The sequence below is a fragment of the Canis lupus genome, chromosome 26, assembly GCF_011100685.1.
Source record: "Canis lupus familiaris isolate Mischka breed German Shepherd chromosome 26, alternate assembly UU_Cfam_GSD_1.0, whole genome shotgun sequence".
Classification (NCBI taxonomy): Eukaryota; Metazoa; Chordata; class Mammalia; order Carnivora; family Canidae; genus Canis; species Canis lupus.
This window is the reverse complement of record NC_049247.1, coordinates 6,116,118-6,136,252: the sequence shown is the minus strand read 5'-3', so window position 1 is coordinate 6,136,252 and position 20,135 is coordinate 6,116,118. Positions and strand designations below refer to the sequence as shown.

At 46.3% G+C, this 20,135-nt stretch overlaps 1 protein-coding gene across 1 annotated transcript in view; it reads left to right on the top strand.

Moving 5' to 3' along the window:
* The first annotated feature begins 449 nt into the window (after positions 1-449).
* The window catches only part of DNAH10 (dynein axonemal heavy chain 10), a 131,851-nt gene continuing 112,165 nt past the window's right edge, over positions 450-20,135 (top strand). The window contains exons 1-10 of the mRNA XM_038574799.1: positions 450-578; positions 4,914-5,014; positions 6,094-6,202; positions 9,239-9,354; positions 10,905-11,115; positions 11,631-11,788; positions 12,956-13,186; positions 14,854-15,044; positions 16,542-16,740; positions 19,465-19,659. Coding sequence (XP_038430727.1) covers positions 4,922-5,014; positions 6,094-6,202; positions 9,239-9,354; positions 10,905-11,115; positions 11,631-11,788; positions 12,956-13,186; positions 14,854-15,044; positions 16,542-16,740; positions 19,465-19,659 — 1,503 coding nt within the window. The 5' untranslated portion in view covers positions 450-578; positions 4,914-4,921. The remainder of the gene's footprint in view (positions 579-4,913; positions 5,015-6,093; positions 6,203-9,238; positions 9,355-10,904; positions 11,116-11,630; positions 11,789-12,955; positions 13,187-14,853; positions 15,045-16,541; positions 16,741-19,464; positions 19,660-20,135) is intronic.

Genomic DNA, 20,135 nt, shown 5'->3' with positions numbered 1-20,135 from the left:
TAATTAGTGGAGTTGAGCCTCTTTCTTAAGCTTGTTGGTCACTTATATTTCCAGGGGGGCTGGTGGAACCATCTGATCACTCTGGGACCTTGACCTTCATCTCCTGGGGAACTTGGTGCCGCTTAAAGCTGTCTTTGGTACCTGGAACATTTCGAGATGACTGTGTTGGTTCAGAAGTTGGCGCCAGTCCACGAGGGCAGGGAGGGGTGAGCAGGGAGGCAGAAGGCTCCAGACCGGCAGGTGGCAGGTGTAACAAGCCCTAACAAGCCCGGGAACTCGCACCTGAGGAGCAGGCGCCCCTTCTCCCTCCCCCGCCCGCCAGCATCTCAGGGTCCTCAGGGTCGCGGGGTCAGTGAACCGCCGGTGCTCCACGCAAGGGCGGGGCTCCCGCGTCTCCCCGCGACCTCCCCCGGGGCGTCGGGGGCGCAGGGGCCTCCGGGGTCTCGCGCGGTGGGATGGATGGCCACGTGTCATTTTTTTCTTCCCTGCTCGCGGCGGTCAAGAGGGCGACTCGCCGGCGGCGGCAGCGGAGGGCGGCGCGGAGCAAGCGGAGGACGCTCGGAGAGACGAGACCGGGGGTGAGTCAGGCAGGGGCGGGCTCCCGGTGAGGGGGGGGGGGCTGGGCGAGCGGGGCGGAGCGGGGTGCCTGCGGCCGGGGGCGTTTTCCGCACACTGCCGCTGCCAGCCCCCCGCCCTCAGCCCCGGGGTCCGCGGAGCGGGTGCCCGTAGAGCATCTGCCCTGCCCCTCCCGCCCGGGCCTCGCGTGGCCTGCACGCGCATCCCTCCCTCTCTGCCTCTGTGGGTCAGCCTTCCAGCCCTTTCTCTTGTGTAGGACGGCCACCGGGAATAGGGGCCAGCCTCCCCATGACCTCTGCTTTTACACACGCAAGACCCTCTTCCCAAGTAGAGTCCCGTTCCGAGGGTCTGGGCTGCGCGAATTCTGGGGGTGCACTGTTGCACCCGGTATAGCGCAGGACGCGGACCCCCCATCGCTGTGGAGGCGCCCATATAGCGCAGGACGCGGACCCCCCATCGCTGTGGAGGCGCCCATATAGCACAGGACGCGGACCCCCCCATCGCTGTGCAGGCGCCCATATAGCACAGGACAGGAAACCCCCGTTGCTGTGCAAGTAGTGTTGGGGTCAGGCAGTCATGTGGTGGACATTCTGTTTTGTAGCCACAGCTTCCTTCCCCTTGTGCAAACCACTTGCACCATTTCTTTTGGCCAGTGTGAGGCACCAGTGGAGGATTTTTACTCCTAATCAGTGGAAATGCCTGAGCTGGAGAAGTTGCTGTAAATACACCTGAGTGTACCTGACACCTGCTGAGTCTCTGCAGGCTCTGGTTCTCCTGGAGTGATGGAGTGGCTTTAGCTTCATGCTTTGTCCCCGTTCTCCTGCTGGCAATTTTCTTTTTCTTTTTCCTTCCTTTTCTCTCTCTCTCTCGCTCTTTTAGATTTCTTATTTATTTATTTATTTTTTTCATGAGAGAGAGGCAGAAACATAGGCAGAGGAAGAAGCAGGCTCCATGCAGGGAGCCCGATGTGAGACTTGATCCTGGACCCCAGGATCGCGCCCTGAGCCAAATGCAGATGCTCAACCGATGAGCCACCCAGGCATCCCTTCTCTTCTCTTTTCTGTTGTTGAGTGATTTCATTTTTTTTAAGATTATTTATTTATTTATTCACGAGAGACATAGAGAGGCAGAGTCATAGGCAGAGGGAGAAGCAGGCTCCCTGCAGGAAGCCTGATGCAGGACTCGATCCCAGGACCCCAGGATCACACTCTGAGCCAAAGGCAAATGCTCAACCACTGAACCACCCAGGTGCCCCTTATTTCTGGTGTATTCCTACTATTGACCTAACTGAATTGTCTTTTTGTCCTCATTCCTGAAACTGTTTATTTTATCTCTTTTTGGGCAGTTGCACATATTTTTTAAAATTTTATTAAGTTTTTAGAATTTGAATTTCAGTAAACAGTGTTATATTAGTTTCAGGTGTACAATATTGTGATTCAGCATCACCCGGTGCTCATCAGGCCAAAGGCCCTCCTTCATCCCCATCACCTATTTCCCCCATCTGCCCACCCCCTTCCATCTGGTGACTGTCACTGTGTTCTCTGTAGTTAAGAATCTGTTTCGGATTTTATCTTTCTTTCTTTTTTCCCTTTATTTTGTCTCTTAAATTCCACATATGAGTGAAATCATGTGGTATTTGTCTCTTAACATGTATTTCACTTAGCATAATATTCTCTGCCTCCATCCGTATTGTTGCAAATGGCAAAGTTTCATTCTTTCCTATGGCTGATAATATTCCATTGTGCATGTAGATACACCACATCTTTATCTATTTGTCTATTCATAGATACTTGAGCTGCTTTCATAATTTTATTACTGTAAATAATGCTGCAATGAACATAGGGATGCATGTATCTTTCTGAGTTAGTGTTCTTGCATTCTTTGGATAAATACCCAGTAGTGCAATTGCTAGATTGGAGGGTAGCTCTTTTTTTTTTCATCAATTAATTAACCTATAGTGTATATTAGTTTCAAGGGTAGAATTTAATGATTCATCAGTTGCATATCACACCCAATGCTCATTCCATCGCATGCCCTCCTAAATGCCCTTTCCCTAGTTATCCTCTCCCCCCACCTCCCCTCCAGTAACCCACAGTTTGTTTTCTAGAGGTAAGAATCTCTTATGGTTTGTCTCTCTCTCTCTATTTTTAACTTTCTGAGGGCCCTCCATACTGTTTGCCAGAGTGGCTGCACCCGTTTGCATCCCCCCCAACAGTGCATGGGGGTACTTTTTTTCTCCATATCTTCACCAACACTTGTTGTTTCTTGTGTTTTTTTATTTTAGCCATTCTGACAGGTGTGGGTGATCTCTCATTGTGGTTTTGATTTGCATTTCCCTGATGAGTGATGTTGAGCGTCTTTCCATGTGTTGGCCATCTGTATCTGGGGCAAGGGTTGTTAACCAGGGGTGACTTGGGTCCCCCATGGGGCATTTGGTGAAGTCTGGAGACATTTTGGTTGTTACCATTGGTGGATGGGTGCTGCTGGCATCTAGGAGGTAGAGGTCAAGGATTCTACTGAACATCCTAAAATGCACAGGACAGTGCCCACCACAAAGAATGATTTGGCCTCAAAAGCCAGTAGGGCTGGGCAGCCCGGGTGGCTCAGCGGTTTCGCGCCACCTTCAGCCCAGGGCGTGATCCTGGGGTCCTGGGATCGAGTCCCATGTCGGGCTCCCTGCATGGAGCCTGCTTCTTCCTCTGTCTGTGTCTCTGCCTCTCTCTCTGCGTCTCTAATAAATAAATCTTAAAAAAAAAAAAAAGCCAGTAGGGCTGAGACTGAGAAAATGGTGCTCCAGATCATGCACATACCCAGCAGAGCTAAACGGCCCCCTGTGCCACACTTATCCCATGATACTTCTGCCCTTACAGGAATGAAACCTGTAGGTTAGACATATCACTTTCACAAGATACTGAATATTTGAAAATCAGAGGGAAAGGGGCTTTGGCAATGGGCTGTGTCTCTGCTAGTCATCCTTATCTTCTCAGAAGTATTTGTTTTTAACCAAAATGTCCTCCCCTCTGTAGTACAGATTGCAGGGCCAGGATGCTGAGATCAGAAACACAGGCTGCCTGTTCTCAGGAAGGCTAGTTAAGTTTTTTTAAAAATATTTTATTTATTCATAAGAGACACACAGAGGAAGAGATAGGCAGAGGGAGAAGTAGGCTCCCTATAGGGAGCCTGATGTGGAACTTGATCCCAGGACTCTGGGATCATGACCTGAGCCAAACAGCCAAGTTGGGTTTTGATAAGACGGATGGTGGGTATGGGCCACAGCCATACTTAACTGTGGGGCTTCATGAAGACACAGTGATTAACACCTCTAGACAAGAAAGACTTCCGTGGAAGGAGACTGCTTGGAGAAAAAGATCAGGGAAGTCTTCTGGGCAAAGCAAATTAATGTTACTTCCAAGTCTATATTTAAGTGTATTTTTTCTTCTTATTGTGGTAAAATATGCATAACATAAAACTTAACAATTGGAACGACTTCTAGGTGGACAGTTTAGTGGTGCTGCATTCACTTGGTGCATTTCTAAGTGTGTTTTTGGCAACAGGCTGTTGGGGGTGCTCTAATGATGTTGGTACTGCTGGCTACAGACTATTTCCTCTGCCAGTCAGTGTGTGTGCCAGGCACCGAACCACACCATAATCAAATCATCTGGAGTCTGACCACTAGATGTTATTGTCTCCATTTTATGGGTGAGAAAACCAGGAGTAGACCAGTAGACCCCACACACTGATTTGATTCCAAAGCCACACTGGCTTTGTATGGCACCTTTTGCAGTAAAAGCCGAACTGTTTTTGGGAAAGCTCTCTCTTCTCTGTGATCACTGGATTTGTCAGTAACTCTTGGGCCTAGGACCAGCAGGTTCTGAAGTTTACAGATCTGTATCGGTAACAGGAGACTTGAGAGATATATGTATTCATTTTACTTAGGTTACTTTTCTTTTAATCCCCCACAAGTTTTGAGTTTTATAGAGAAAATAGAATAAATGCTAATATGTGAGCTATAATTCGTGTTCTTGTGATAAAACTCCCTCTTAGGTAAAAATCTCAGGAAAGTCACTCATTGCATGTGGTAGCTGGGACATGCACACATGCACACATACACATTAAACTTCCAACTGAACCCACCCATCAGAAATACAAAGACTCCCATCATTATAATGTACATCAAGGCTATGACAGGATTCATTTGTGGAAAACGTATGTGTTGCTTTTTGATAACATGCCTATAGGATGAAATATGCTGTTGTACAAGATGCAGGCCTGCTCTTGATGGTAAGAAATCTACTTTTCTGATCATTTCATTTTGCACACTGAATAATGCTTTGCAGCTAAGAATATGCAGCTGAGAAACAATTCCACGTATCCGCCTATACTTGGCATAGAGAACGAAGAAGTGGACAAAGAGACTTTTGAAGACCTCCCTGTCAAGGTACGCTGGGCTCTGTCTCCCCCTTGATGGGATAATGGGAATTTCCTCCCCTCCGCTGAGTCTGGATAACTGATAGTTCATGCAAGGCAGAGAGATGGAAGGATCCTATGTTGGGAGTCCCCACAGCTACCCTTGGATGTAGTGATTTGCTAGAATGACTCACAGGACCCAGAAGAACTTTTATACTTGTGGTTATAGTTTATTGCCATCAGAGGATGCAGAGTGGATTCAACAAAGAAAAAAGTACATATGGCAGAGTCTGGGGGAAGGAGGGACCCAAGATCTCCGAGGCTGGCGTGGACATGTTGGTTCTCTTGGTGACTGTGTGTGAGAACACACAGGAAGTTTTCTCAGTCCGGGAATCTCACCCAAGCCTTGCTTTCCAGAGTTTCTCCTGGGTTCAGTCTCTAGCCTTTTGGAAGCCAAACTGATATCATGTGACCAGGGTCCCAGGCCAACAAAAACAAGCATTGACCATTGATCACATTGCTAGTGTAAGACCTGGCATGACCCAAGGCCCCAGGCATACAGAGACACATCAGGCAAGCTGTTCCAAAAACAGAAGTTATCACCCAGGAGCTGGCTAAGGACCAGCTTGAAAGCCTTTGGAACAGGCAAGGTTTGGGCAACCTAGGCCTGCTGAGGTAACCTTCTACTTCACAAATCCCAGTGGTGGAGTTTAAAGCCAGGACATAAGCAACTAGCCTGGCCTGTGCTAAATGAAATTCCTTTGAACTGCTTCATGGATATACCCCACTCCTGAAAGCAAATTCAAGCCTATTTGTTGCAATGTACAGCCTAGGAAAGCTCCATCTAGACTTTTCCCAGGTCTGCTGATTCAAATGTGGCTGCATTGGCCAGTTAATAGGAGTCGGGCTGAGCACTCAAGTCTGGGTGTGTTGTTGCGTGCACGTGTGTGTGTGTGTGTGTGTGTGTGTGTGTGTGTGGTCTGCTAAGGCCCGTTGTCAGCCAGGGAGATGAGAAGGCGCAGAGAGGAGGGCTCAGGTGTGCTTGAACGTTAGGTCATCTGGGTGAGTGGGCATCTCTCAGCCTAACAGTTTCTTGTCCCCACATTTCAGAGAACCGTGAGGCACATTGTGGAAAAGACCTATCTCAATGTGCTATGTACTCCTGTTCCTGAGGAGTTTCTGGACCAGAATGTGGTATATTTTCTCAGAAACACAAAAGGTATATTCTGTGTGTGTGCATGAGGGTGGCTGTATATGCACATGGCTGTGCATCTGTGTGATTCATAATTTTTACACTTTCTTGAGAATACAATTTTTTTTTTCAGGACAGGCAATCCTCATTATTTGGGGGTTCCATATTTCCAAATGCACCTACTCACATATTTTCATAACCCCCAAATCAATGCTTGCAATGCCTTGAGGTCATTTGTGGATATGCATAGGATGGGGAAACATTGGACTTTTTATTAATTTTTTTTTTTTAATTTTTATTTATGATAGTCACAGAGAGAGAGAGAGAGGCAGAGACACAGGCAGAGGGAGAAGCAGGCTCCATGCACCGGGAGCCCGATGTGGGATTCGATCCTGGGTCTCCAGGATCGCGCCCTGGGCCAAAGGCAGGTGCCAAACCGCTGCGCCACCCAGGGATCCCAAACATTGGACTTTTTAAAGATTTTATTTATCTATTTATTTATTTAGTTTCAAGGGTAGAATTTAGTGACTCATCAGTTGCATATAACACCCAGTGCTCATTATATCCCATGCCCTCCTTAATGCCCATCACCCAGTTACCCCATCCCCCCATTCTCATCCCCTCCAGCAATCCTCAGTTTACTTCCTAGAGTTCAGCATCTCTCATGGTTTGCCTGCCTCTCAGTTTTTCATCTTATTTTATTTTTCTTCCCCTTCCTTATGTTCATCTGTTTTGTTTCTTAAATTCCACATATGAGTGAACCATATAATTGTCTTTCTCTGATTGACTTATTCCACTTAGCATAATACCCTCTAGTTAGAGGGATTTCATTGCAAGATTTCGTTCTTTTTGATGGCTGAGTAGTGTTTCATTGTATATATACCACATCTTCTGTATCCATTCATCTGTCAATGGACACTTGGGCTCTTTCTGTATTTTGGCTCTTTTGGACACTGTTGCTATAAACATTGGGTGCAGGTGCCCCTTCAAATAAGATTTTATTTTTAAGTAATCTTCACACCCAACATGGGGCTTGAACTCATGACCTGGGGATCAAGCATTGCATACTCTACCAACTGAGCCAGCCGGGGTGCCGGGTGCCTGCCTCTTAATGGGGAAACATTTGAGTCACAGGGATGCATTTTAACTCTTGTACTGTAAACAACTGTCCTTAATGTGGTCTCTTCAGTGCCATGATTTTCACATTTTTTGTGCTTTTTGTTGGTGATTCCACTAAAATGGCCTCCAGCATAGTACTGAAGCACTGTCTAGCGTTCCTGAGCACAAGGAGGCTGTGACTTTTCTCACAGATGACGCAGACGTATTAGATGAACTTAGTTCAGGTGTGAGTTATTGTGCCAGCTGAGTTCAGAGTTAACAAATCAACGATATATGTTAGATAAGTTGTCTTTATTTTTAAAAGATTTTATTAATTCATGAGAGACACAGAGAGGCAGAGACACAGGCAGAGGGATGAGAAGAAGGCTCCATGCAGGGAGCCCGATGTGGGACTTGATCCCGGATTCCCGGATCACACCCTGAGCTGAAGGCAGACGCTCAACCCCTGAGCCATCCAGGCATTTGGAGATCAGGCTCTTTCTTTTGCATTCTGGGTTCTTATGTACTTTCCCTTTGAAACAAATTTATTTGAGTAAAGAAGAGTTTGATACACAGAAGCATACTGAAGACAGAATAAGGTTGACACAGAGGTGGGTCCAAAGCCAGTGAAATAACTGCCTTGGTTGATATATTTGTGGCATTTCTATTTTATTTCCCAAGGAGGCTAAGGGAAGAGCCCAAGTGACCTTCAAAATGTCTACTGTGCTCATCAATGTTTGGTCGGGTGGAATAAAGACATGTAAAATGAAACCCGGCCACAGAGTAGGCTGTTACCAAATCTGTCTTTAAAAATATTCCTGACTCAGAAGGGACTCTGGCAATGAATTGGGCAGGTGTTGCCGGGAGTGGGGACTCAGGCAAAGCAAGGAACCCAGCAAACATTTCTAGAAAACACCACTGTGTCTATCCTTGTCTGGCTGTAAACGCTGAGGCCAAGTCTGCTGGGCGGTGCAGCTATGTAGCGCTGTTTGTGGGGGCCCCGGGGACCACAGCACTTGGCTTACATCACTCGGGCCAAAGGATTCGTCTGTATAGATATCAGCATAATTTTTTAAAAAGATTTTACTTATTTTTTTAAAAGATTTTTTATTTATTCATGATAGACATAGAGAGAGACACACAAGCAGGCTGTGAAACCAGGGGTCAAATATTGTGGGTTCTTTTTCTTAAAGATTTTATTTATTTATTCATGAGAGACACAGAGAGAGAGGCAGAGACACAGGCAGAGGGGAGCCCGATGCAGGACTCGATCCCAGGACCTCAGGATCACGACCTGAGCAAAAGGCAGATGCTCAACCACTGAGCCACCTAGGTGCCCCTAGATTTTTATTTATTTAAGTAATCTCTATGCCCAGCGTGGGGCTTGAACTAACAACCCCGAGATCAAGAGTCACATGCTCTATGGACTGAGCCAGCCAGGTGCCCCATCCCTTTCTTTATTTTATCCCTCACATGAACTAGCCTGGTGCTGAGCCAAGTCGATAACACCTGGTTCTCCTCTTGTTGGTGCCATAGTAACAGAGAAGGGAGAAGCAGTCTCCATGTAGGGAGCCTGAGGTGGGACTCCATCCTAGGTCTTCAGGATCACACCCTGGGCCAAAGGCAGGTGCCAAACCGCTGAGCCACCCAGGGATCCTCCAAGATTTTACTTATTTATTCATGAAAGACACAGACAGGGAGAGAGAGGCAGAGACATAGGCAAAGGGAGAAGCAGACTCCCTGCAGGGAGCCTGATGTGGGACTTGATCCCATGACCTGAGCCAAAGGCAGAAGCTCAACCACTAAACCATCCAGGTGCCCCAACATCAGCATAATTTTGAGTCTGTGCCTGAAACGTTCCTGGGTAGCTACTCGGGAAGAAGGAGCAGATTCCTGGACACTTGGAAGAGTTCAGTGCCTGCCACCTCCCCATGTGACTCATCCTCTGAATATTTTCCCATGCAGAGATGATCTCTGAAGCTACAGACATGAAGGAAGCCATGGAGATCATGCCTAAGACTCTGGAGTATGGAATTATCAATGCGAATATGCTTCATTTTCTGAAGAATATCATGTGTCAGGTAACTGTGGATTTTGTAAGATTCAGGCCATCTGATTCATTTATTCCACAAAGAAGGAGTGTCCAACAGCTCTTAGGTCCCAGGTGCCACTGGGTACCCTGAGGGTAGAGCAGCAATTGACATGGACTAGATTTCTGTGCTCTAGGAGCTGATCTCTGTGCTCTAGGGGGAAAGACGTGAAACACAGGTTCGTAAGCTGGAAAATAATCAGGTGGCAGCAAGTGGCATAGATTATATAGACCCTAGTAATGTGATAGAAATGGACTGTGTGCGTGCACATGTGTGTGTGTTTGTGTGTGCAGGAAGTGGTGGTAAGGGATGGCCTCACTGAGGAGGTGATGTCTGATAGACAAACAATTAAAAAAACCCATTCATGAACATATTAATTCTGCTAATGATAAGTTACTAGGGAAGTGTCACAGGGTGAGGCTGAGGTAGTCAAGAGAGACCCCTCTGAGGTTGTGACATTGAGCCGAGACCTGAATCAGACATGTGAAGATCTGGGGTGCAGGGGGTGGAGAACATCCTGGGCAGAAAAGATAGCATGCCCAAGAGTCCTGAGGCAGGAGCAGACATAGCTTGGTCCAGGAGCAGAAGGAGGGTCAGTGCAGCTGGAGAAGAGTGGAGAAGGTTAGAAAGGAGGGTAGGTTTTTGGTAGGGGAATAACATGAGCTAGTTTGCATCGTTCCTCTGGCTGTTGTGTGAAAATTGTACCATGGGAGTTGGGGAGGGAGGCAAAAAGCTGAAGGGAAGAATAGACCAATAGGAGGCTGTGGAAGAGTCTGGAGGGGGAATGGTTGTTGAGACTGGAGTTCAATCAGGGGAGGGAATGGGAGGTAGGTGGAGCCAAGATGTTCTGCTGGGGAGAGGACATGTTGGATGTCACTGTGAGTGTGTGGTCAGCAGAATCCAGGCTGTGAAACCAGGGGTCAAATATTGTGGGTTCTTTTTCTTAAAGATTTTATTTATTTATTCATGAGAGACACAGAGAGAGAGGCAGAGACACAGGCAGAGGGGAGCCCGATGCAGGACTCGATCCCAGGACCTCAGGATCATGACCTGAGCAAAAGGCAGATGCTCAACCACTGAGCCACCTAGGTGCCCCTAGATTTTTATTTATTTAAGTAATCTCTATGCCCAGCGTGGGGCTTGAACTCACAACCCCGAGATCAAGAGTCGCATGCTCTATGGACTGAGCCAACCAGGTGCCCCATCCCTTTCTTTATTTTATCCCTCACATGAACTAGCCTGGTGCTGAGCCAAGTCGATAACACCTGGTTCTCCTCTTGTTGGTGCCATAGTAACAGACCCAGCAGCCTGGGGGCCGATGGCGGCCACAGAAACACAGTATTATTTCCTGGGTAGTCTCCTCAGGCTTGGCTCAGTTCTTATCCTGGGATCATTTTAGGTCAGTTGATCTGTCTTCAGGTCTGTGCTTCGGGCTTGAGTAGTTTCCACTTTGTAGTTATATCTGTGCCTCCTCTGACAGAATATTCGAAGCCAGAGGCAGTGTAAGTGCGTGACCTTGAACACTGTGGGATTTGTTTCAGGTTTTCCTGCCAGGTCTGTCCTTCAATCAGCACAAGGACGCGTCCATGGGATTTACATCTGCGGAAATCTCTGAGTCTTTTGAGCATGAAATGGATCTACCCAACATGCCCGGGGAAGCATATCACAGCATTCAGTTAATACGAGATGAATTTTTAATGAACATTCAGAAGTTTGCAAACAGTATTCAAGGAACAATGCAGCAACTTGAAGGTAAGCCTTCCTTTTGCTCCCATTTAGTGAAGCATGATGCATTTCCTTTAAGAAGGAAAGTTAAGAGTCCAGGAGTCTTTTGTTTTAATGTGTAATCATTCTTTTTTTTTTTTTTTTGCAGGTAATTTTTTTTAACTTTTATTTATTTATGATAGTCACAGAGAGAGAGAGAGAGAGAGAGAGGCAGAGACATAGGCAGAGGGAGAAGCAGGCTCCATGCACCGGGAGCTCGATGTGGGATTTGATCCCGGGTCTCCAGGATCGCGCCCTGGGCCAAAGGCAGGCGCCAAACCGCTGCGCCACCCAGGGATCCCTGTGTAATCATTCTTGAACATGACAATGTTTAGTTGCATTCTAATGGGAGGAAATGAAATATAGATAGATCAGGATGGGGGATGTATTAGATCTCACTGTACTGATGTCTGGAGAAAAGAACCATATGATTCACTTGAACACTATTGTCTGTAATCATTTCCTCCAAACTAGTGGCTAACTGACCATTTCTGTTCTACTAGGTGAGATCAAGTTAGAAATGCCAAGCATCAGCTTAAAGAGAGAGGTGTCTGAACTGGCCGTTAACCCGGAAGTCGTTGAAATCTTAGAGCAGTGTGTGATAAACTGGTTAAATCTGATATCTGCCACTGTCGAGGGCCAGCTGAAAAAGACTCCTCAGGTAACTCAGGCGATGCCTTTGCAGATTCCCTGACAGTTCACGCTGGCCACTGGAGAAAGAGCCAGGAGTCTGGGAATCTCTTTGATCCAACTTCTTTTCTTACTGTTTTGTGACCTCCTTAAAAGATCAAAGCAAACATATCCAAGCTGTCATTCTTGGGCTTTCTGACGTTAGCATGTTGCCAGGTCATACCCTGGATTGACAAAAATAATACTGTATGTCAGTCAGGATGCTGGGGCTGCCCAAAACAGGAAACCTAATTCAGCTGGCTTAAACAAGAGACAATTTGCTGGTTCACATAACTGAAAAGTCCAGAGGTGGGGCTGATTTCAGGTATGGTTTGTTTCTGCTGTGTTTCTCTCGGAATCCCTCATCTCATTTCCACCCTCCTCTCTGTGGGGGCTTCCTCCTCAGGCTGCTGTCCTTCATGGTGGCAACTTGTTCATCTCCACATCACATTGTCTTGAGAAAGGCAGAGTGTCTTTGTTCAATATTCTTTTTTTTTATTTATTTTTATTTATTTTAATTTATTTTTTATTGGTGTTCAATTTACTAACAAACAGAATAACCCCCAGTGCCCGTCACCCATTCACTCCCACCCCCCGCCCTTCTCCCCTTCTACCACCCCTAGTTCGTTTCCCAGAGTTAGCAGTCTTTACGTTCTGTCTCTCTTTCTGATATTTCCCACACATTTCTTCTCCCTTCCCTTCTATTCCCTTTCACCATTATTTATATTCCCCAAATGAATGAGAACATATAATGTTTGTCCTTCTCTGATTGACTTACTTCACTCAGCATAATACCCTCCAGGTCCATCCACGTTGAAGCAAATGGTGGGTATTTGTCATTTCTAATGGCTGAGTAATATTCCATTGTATACATAAATCACATCTTCTCTATCCATTCATCTTTCGATGGACACCGAGGCTCCTTCCACAGTTTGGCTATTGTGGCCATTGCTGCTATAAACATTGGGGTGCAGGTTTGTTCAATATTCTGAGCCAGAGTCCTGAGATTCACTCTGATTGGACCATTCTGGGTCAAGTGCATGGATTGGTTCCTATTTGGAGCAGCTGGGAAGAGAGGGAGGGATGCTGTAGAAGCAACCACAGGTGTTCATGCCATGCCAATGGTGACAGTTTGTATGTTCATGTCACCTCCTCTCAGGGTAATGGTCCTCTGGCCGAAATTGAGTTCTGGCGGGAAAGAAACGCAACCCTGAGTGCACTCCACGAGCAAACAAAACTTCCAATAGTCAGGAAAGTCTTGGATGTGATCAGGGAGTCTGATTCTATGCTTGTGGCTAACCTGCAGCCGGTCTTAACAGAGTTATTCAAGCTCCACATGGAGGCCTCAGACAATGTGCGGTTCCTGTCCACCGTGGAGCGCCATTTCAAGGTACTGTGGGCATACTGCACTTTGGAAAGTCAGCTCCGTGACTTAGATCTCACATGGATTTAGTTTCCTTTTTTTTTTTTTAAAGATTTTATTTATTTATTCATGAGAGAGACACACACAGAGAGGCAGAGACACAGGCAGAGGGAGAAGCAGGATCCATGCAGGGAGCCCGACGTGGGACTCAATCCCGGGTCTCCAGGATCACGCCCTGGGCTGAAGGAGGTGCTAAACCGCTGCGCCACCTGGGCTGCCCAGTTCCCTTTTTTAATTCAGCATTTAAGCAACTGTGGTAGCATGCATGTGACATGGATTATTTTAACTGTGTGTAAGTGGGTAGTTTAGTTGCACTATACACGCGCGCGCGCGCACACACACACACACACGATGTTGGGCACCCATCCTCAACACCTGTAAGTAAGCATTTCGTCACCTCTAACATAAATTATGAACCCCTGACCTAAGTATTCCCCTCTCCTGGTACCCCTGGTGACTTCTATTCCATTCTCTGTCTCTATGATTTTGCCCATTCTAGGTATTTTCTGTAAAGTGCAAGCATTCATCTTTTATGCATAATAAACTATCTCATTGGGATTTTGACTTACATTCCCCAATAACTAATGAGGCTGAACACTTTTTTCATGTGCTTCTTGGGCCATTCACATATTTTTGATAAAATGTCTGTTTTAATCTTTTCCCCATTTTTGATTTGTCTTGTTGATTCAGGAGTTAGATAAAATTTTTTGTTTGAATACAAGATCCTTATCAGATATGTGATTTGCACTATCCTAGCCTGTGGGCTTTCTCACTTTCTTGATGACAAATATTTTCTTTGTTTTCCCGTTTTGTGGGTCAGGAATTTGGGGAGAACTTAGCCAGGCAGTTCATCTTGGCTCCCAGGTACAACAGCTTGGGTGACCGGGCTTTAAGACCCGCTTCCAAATGGCTTTTTTGGCCACATAGCTGGTACCTGCTTGCTCCTTGGCCTCTTTCTCTCCATGTGGTATCTCATCCCCCAGGATTTCTTCATGTGGTTTGGATGTCTCAAGTCTGGTGGCTTTAGGGTAACAGGACAGTCACACTTCTTACCTGGTGGCTGGCTTCCAAGAGACCAGAAGCAGACTAGCTAAGGGCTGTGCTCAGAAGTGGTACAGCATTACCTCTGCCATATTTTACTGACTAAGGAAGTTGACAGTCTGTGTAGATTTGAGGGGGTGGAGAAGATGATGCCATCTCTTAATGGTGAGGGGACACAGTCAAGATGTTGTTGTGGCTGCGTTTGGAAAATACAATCTGCTGCATATAATGTGTACTGGGCATGTATGTGTATACTCATAGATACACATATGTATTCTTTTTCTGTATATTTCTTTTTCTTACTCTCTCTTTACCTATATGTATACTCACACACACCCATACTTGTGCAAATGGCTTTATTTACTTTCATTTGTAAATCTTATCTGTCTTTCCACATCCATGCCTCCAGACCTATTTCAAATGTCTTTTTTTTTTTTTCAAATGTCTTTTGGTGGTGAAACACTTCCTCCCATAAGAAGCATATATGTTTTTTTTTTTTTTTTGACTTAGGGAGAGTGAAATTTCCTGTGTATGTGTTGCTTTTATGAAACTTCTTGACCCCAAGGCTAAGGTCACTTGCTCTCTTCTGTTAGAATATAACCCATGGATCCAGCTTTCACGTCGTCTTGGAGACAATCCCCTCCATGATGAGTGCACTGAGGATGGTGTGGATTATCTCCCGACACTACAATAAAGATGAAAGAATGATCCCACTCATGGAGCGGATTGCCTGGGAAATTGCTGAAAGAGTCTGCAAAGTGGTCAATCTGCGCACTTTGTTCAAGTAAGAAGTAACGACACTTTATGTTTTTTTCTTTAAGATCTTAAATAGCTTTTGGGGCGCCGGAGTGGTTCAGTCAGTGAAGCATCTAGGTCTTGATCTCAGCTCAGGTTTTGGTCTCAGGGTTGTTTGAGCCCCACACTGGGCTCTATAATGGGTGTGGCACCTACTTAAAAAAAAAGATCTTAAACAGCTTTATTGAAACATGATTCAGGCACCATACAATTCACCCATTTATGATGTACAATTCAGTGACTCCTTGATGGTATTCAGAGTCATGTGTCCATCACCATAATCGATTGTAGAATATCTTCTTCAATTCAAAAAGAAACCCTATACTCTTTAGCTGTCATCTCTGGTCTTTCCGACTCACCTGGCCCTGGGCAACCACAGATCTACTTTCTACCTCTGTGGATTTGCCTATGCCATGGAGTCATCCAACATGGGGTCTTTTATGATGGGCTTCTTTCACTCAGCATCATGTTTTCAAAGTTCAATGGTGTTGGAGCAAGGGTCAGTGCTTCCTTCCTCTTTATGGCCAAGTAATACCCTGTTGTGTGGATTTATAGGTTATTTTATTTAATTTAATTTAAAATATTATTTATTTTAGAGAGAGTGAGAGAGAGTGTGTGTGAGTGGGGGAGGAAGGGTAGAGGGAGAAGCAGACTCCCTGCTGAGTAGGAACCCTGAAGTGGGGCTCAATCCCAGGACCCTGAGATCATGACCTGAGCCAAAACCAAGAATCTGATATTCAACTGACTGAGACACTCAGGTGCCCTGTAGGTTATTTTATTTTAATCAGGACTGTTTTCCTTAGTTATCCTGGGAGAGACCAAGTCCCAGGTCTGGACCCTGGTCCCCTGAGGTGGGAGAGCCTCTGGGATCAAATGTGAAAGGAGTTGTAGATCTTCACTTTCTTAAAAAAAAAAAAAAAATCGGGCACCTGGGTGGCTCAGTGGTTGAGCGTCTGCCTTCAGCTCAGGTCGTGATCCTGGGGTCCTGGGATCAAGTCCTGCTTCGGGCTCCCTGTGGGGAGCCTGCTTCTCCCTCTGCCTGTGTCTCTGCTTCTCTGTGTGTGTGTCTCATGAATAAATAAATAAAATCTTAAAAAAAAAATTCTATACAAGTGAAATAGGTACCGAAACCTTGGTATTATCTCTTCACTCTTTGGCCTTCTGGCCTGGAGCCTAGGGCCGCCTGTTCCCTTTCCAGCTCAGGCAGACAGCTTCTTGGGGAGCCTCAGCTCACGGGTTGAGTGGGCAGCTGCGGCGGAGGTCAGCCTGAGGGGTGATTTGCAATCCCTGGCCTTGCAGATGCACAGGGGTGTTGTGCCCTTGCAAAGTGGGGCAGAGCAGCAGCCCGCCCGGTAAGCTGTCCCTGAGGTTGTGAGACCAGGCAAGCCCTGCTCCTTGTTGAGGAGTCCACCTCACCTTGTGGTGTGCGGCTGGGACACACTGAAGCTCCACCTGTCCCCATCGCTGCCTCTCCTTTTCTTCACAGAGAAAATCGAGCCAGCGCCCAGCACAAAACCTTGGAGGCCAGGAATGTCCTGCACATGTGGAAAAAGGCCTATTTTGATACCCGGGCCAAGATTGAAGCTTCAGGGAGAGAAGCTCGGTGGGAGTTTGACCAAAAGCGGCTGTTTGAGAGAACGGATTACATGGCCTCCATCTGCCAGGACCTCTGTGACATTTTGCAGGTGGGAAGGCTGGCACAGCTTTTCTCTGTTGCACATGCAGCTGGCTGGGGTGGGGACTTGCCTGATGGAAAGAAGTTTGGCTCTTTGACGGCACACCTTCCATGTAAGGGGGAGGGCAGGAGACAGGGTCTGGAAGACGGAAGCAGTTGAGAGCCCATAAAATGTACCAGAATATACCAGAGCCACACCAGGCCTATTGTGCCTTTTCCTTGTTTTCCGTGACACCCCTCCTTTTCACCCTGCTTTTGACTGTCCCTTGGCCTCCAGCCATTCTTTCTCAGTGTCTTTTGCAAGATCCCCCTCCTCAGTCCTCCCATAAGTGTTGGAACTTCTCAAAGTCCGGTCCAAGGCTTCTCTCTTGTTTCTCTCCTGAAGGCACCTCATGCTTGCTCACTGCATCAGCTGCTGACCATCTGCCAGGGACTCCCCGTTTACTTGATCCCTCCCTCTCCGAAGTGATTGTAAAAGGGCTTACCGGCTGATTGGATGAATTCCACCCATCCATTCATTCTCAATATTTGTTGAGAACTCATTTGTGCCAGGCGCCTGTGCTTACCCACTAGAGAAACAACAGGAGCAAATCCAGAGCCAGCCACATAACCCGCAGCGCCCAGCGCAAACAGATGTGGGACCCCCTGGTTCAAAATGCAGGAAAAAATGCTATTAAAAGCATTAAAATAGGGACGCCTGGGTGGCTCAGTCAGTTAAGCATCTGCCTTTGGCTCAGATCATGATCTCAGGGTCCTGAGATCGAGCCCCATGTTGGCTCTGCCTGATTGTGCACTCTCTCTCTCTATCTGTGTCAAATAAATAAATAAAATCTTTTTTAAAAAAAACATTAAAATATAAAGTTTTTCCCTTTCTTCTGATGTCTCTCGCCTCAGCAGGCTTTAGTTTTTGTTTGTTTGCCATGGTTGTGGCAAAGAAAAGAGAGTAAAGGGAAATTAAACATTTATATTATTCCATGAATTGGAATAACTGTTCATCTTTAAATTGTGCAATGTTGGCTTAAAATGCAAATACAGGGCATTTAGCGCATATCTGGAATCACTGAGAGGATACAGTTTGTACTTTGTCACCCGTGGGCACAGACATATGTCACTGTTGCCAGATCAGTGGCAGCGCTGCACACAACAAGCTCAGCTGGTTTGCTCTTGCTTCTCGGTGTGGCACATTCTTCCAGGCTTCTCTACTCCTGGCTTCTCTACTCCCTGCTTGGTGACAAGTGAGGAAGAGTGGGGAAGGAGGTGCTATCTCTGCCGCCTGTCTTCTGTCATCATTTCAGGGTGTGCAGTGGGCTAAGGTACAGGAGTAAGAAGGCATATGGTAGGTTTCCTATTCAGGCATGTTTCTCAGAACGGTTCCCAGCCTCCTGTGTTTGAAGCAAAGTGTGGTTTGAAGGGAGAACGTGGTGTCTCAGAGCAGCTGCTGTCCTTGTGCTTGTTGATGTGACATGAGAATGTCCCAGAACTGCTGTGCGTGGTGGGCCCACTGGAATCCTGTGCTTGTGCTGCGTCACATACTCTATGTGGTGAGGAGCAGGGGACACGCAAATCTCAGTGACTTGTTTATGTGTGTGCACAGCTGTCCCATAAGCCTTCCTTTACAAAACACATGTGGAAAAGATAAAATTTTTTAAAAAGATTATTTATTTATTTATGAGAGACACAGAGAGAGGCAAAGACACAGGCAGAGGGAGAAAGCAGGCTCCCTGCAAGGAGCCCAATGTAGGACTCGATCCCAGGACCCTGGGATCACGCCCTGAGCCGAAGGCAGATGCTCAACCACTGAGCCACCCAGGCGTCCTCAAAGATAAAATTATTAAGAATTTCAAGAAGGTGATAGCAGAGCCTTAAACCCAGCACAGGGCCCTTCCACACCTGGAGCCCTGTGCACTTGCCTGGGTCGCAACGCCTCTGAAGCTGGCCCTGGTAAACACATGTGTAGCCTATGGCTTCATGGAGCTTACAGTCTGATAGCAGAAAGATGGTAGATATAATAATCACACAAATATGTAGCTATGGCTGAAGTGAGTGCTCTGAAAAGCACAGTCGAGGGGGCTCTAGAGTGTGTACCAGGGCCTGATCTTTTCTAAGGGGTTGGATGTGACATAGTCATAGTCAATGATGAGTAGTAGCTAGCTAGGCAATTTGAACTGCAAACAAAGGTCCTGTGACAGAAAGGAATGTGGAACTGAAAGAGGGTGGGGGTGGCTGCAAGGAGGCAGGATGGGGGGAGCAGCATTGGAAGGGGTTGAAGGGAGAATGTATGGGTCTGAACATACAAATTTTGCAAACTATGTCAGGACATCTGGATCTTGTCTTACATGCAATGGGCATAGTACCAGAGGTCTTAGACTAGGAGAATGTTATCTATATGACATGATTAAAAAAAAAGGATTTATTATTTTAGAGTGAGAGAAAGGGAGAGAGAGAGTGCATGTGCATGCTTGTGAGTGGAGGAGGGGCAGAAGGAGAGAATCATCAGCAGACTCCCTACTGCAGCAGAGCCTGAGTTAGGGCTTGATCCCATCCTACCACCCTGAGATCATGACCTGAGTCAAAATCAAGAGTCAAGATGCTCAACCAACTAAGCCACCTCGGTGCCCCTGTGTAACATGATTCTTGCCTTCAGGCAAATCTAGACATGCAATCCATTTGTAGTTAGAACATTCATGAGAAAACTGAAAGGCAACTTCCTTGTGTTTTGTTTTTTTTTGGACAGGTTATGGAGGAATTTTACAATATATTTGGTCCAGAACTAAAGGCAGTGACAGGGGATCCCAAGCGTATCGACGATGTCCTATGCAGGGTGGACAGCCTGGTCACCCCCATGGAAAACCTGGCCTTTGACCCTTTCAGTATTAAGTCTTCCCAGTACTGGAAATACGTGATGGATGACTTCAAGATTGAAGTTCTGGCAAGTAACACATCTATCAATTTAATCTCAGAAGCAGCTACCACATTTTCCCCATGTTAAGTTAGTTTTTTAGTTATGCTTGGAATTTTTTTTAAGTCATAAAAAGTAATACCTGCTTTTTTGTAAAAAAGAAATCAGAAACAATATAGAGGAATATAAGGTAGAAGTAAACATTCTTTAATCTTCCTTGTCCCCATTCCTATCCCTAGGTATAAAAAGGTTAAATCAAGCTGGACACAGTAGCATTTCTACAAAGATGGGTTGGGTGTATAATTGGAGAGGACATGGGAGGGTGATGTATGAGACTTGACTTAGTAGGCAATAGAGAGCCACTGAAGGTTGTTGACCAAGGGGGTGAGATAATCAGAATTATTGTTGAGGAAAGTTCTTCTGGTCACAGCCTAGGCTGATTTAGGCTGGGGAATTACAGGAGATGGGGAGATGATACAGGAGGGTGTGGCTTGGGGTGTAGGGGA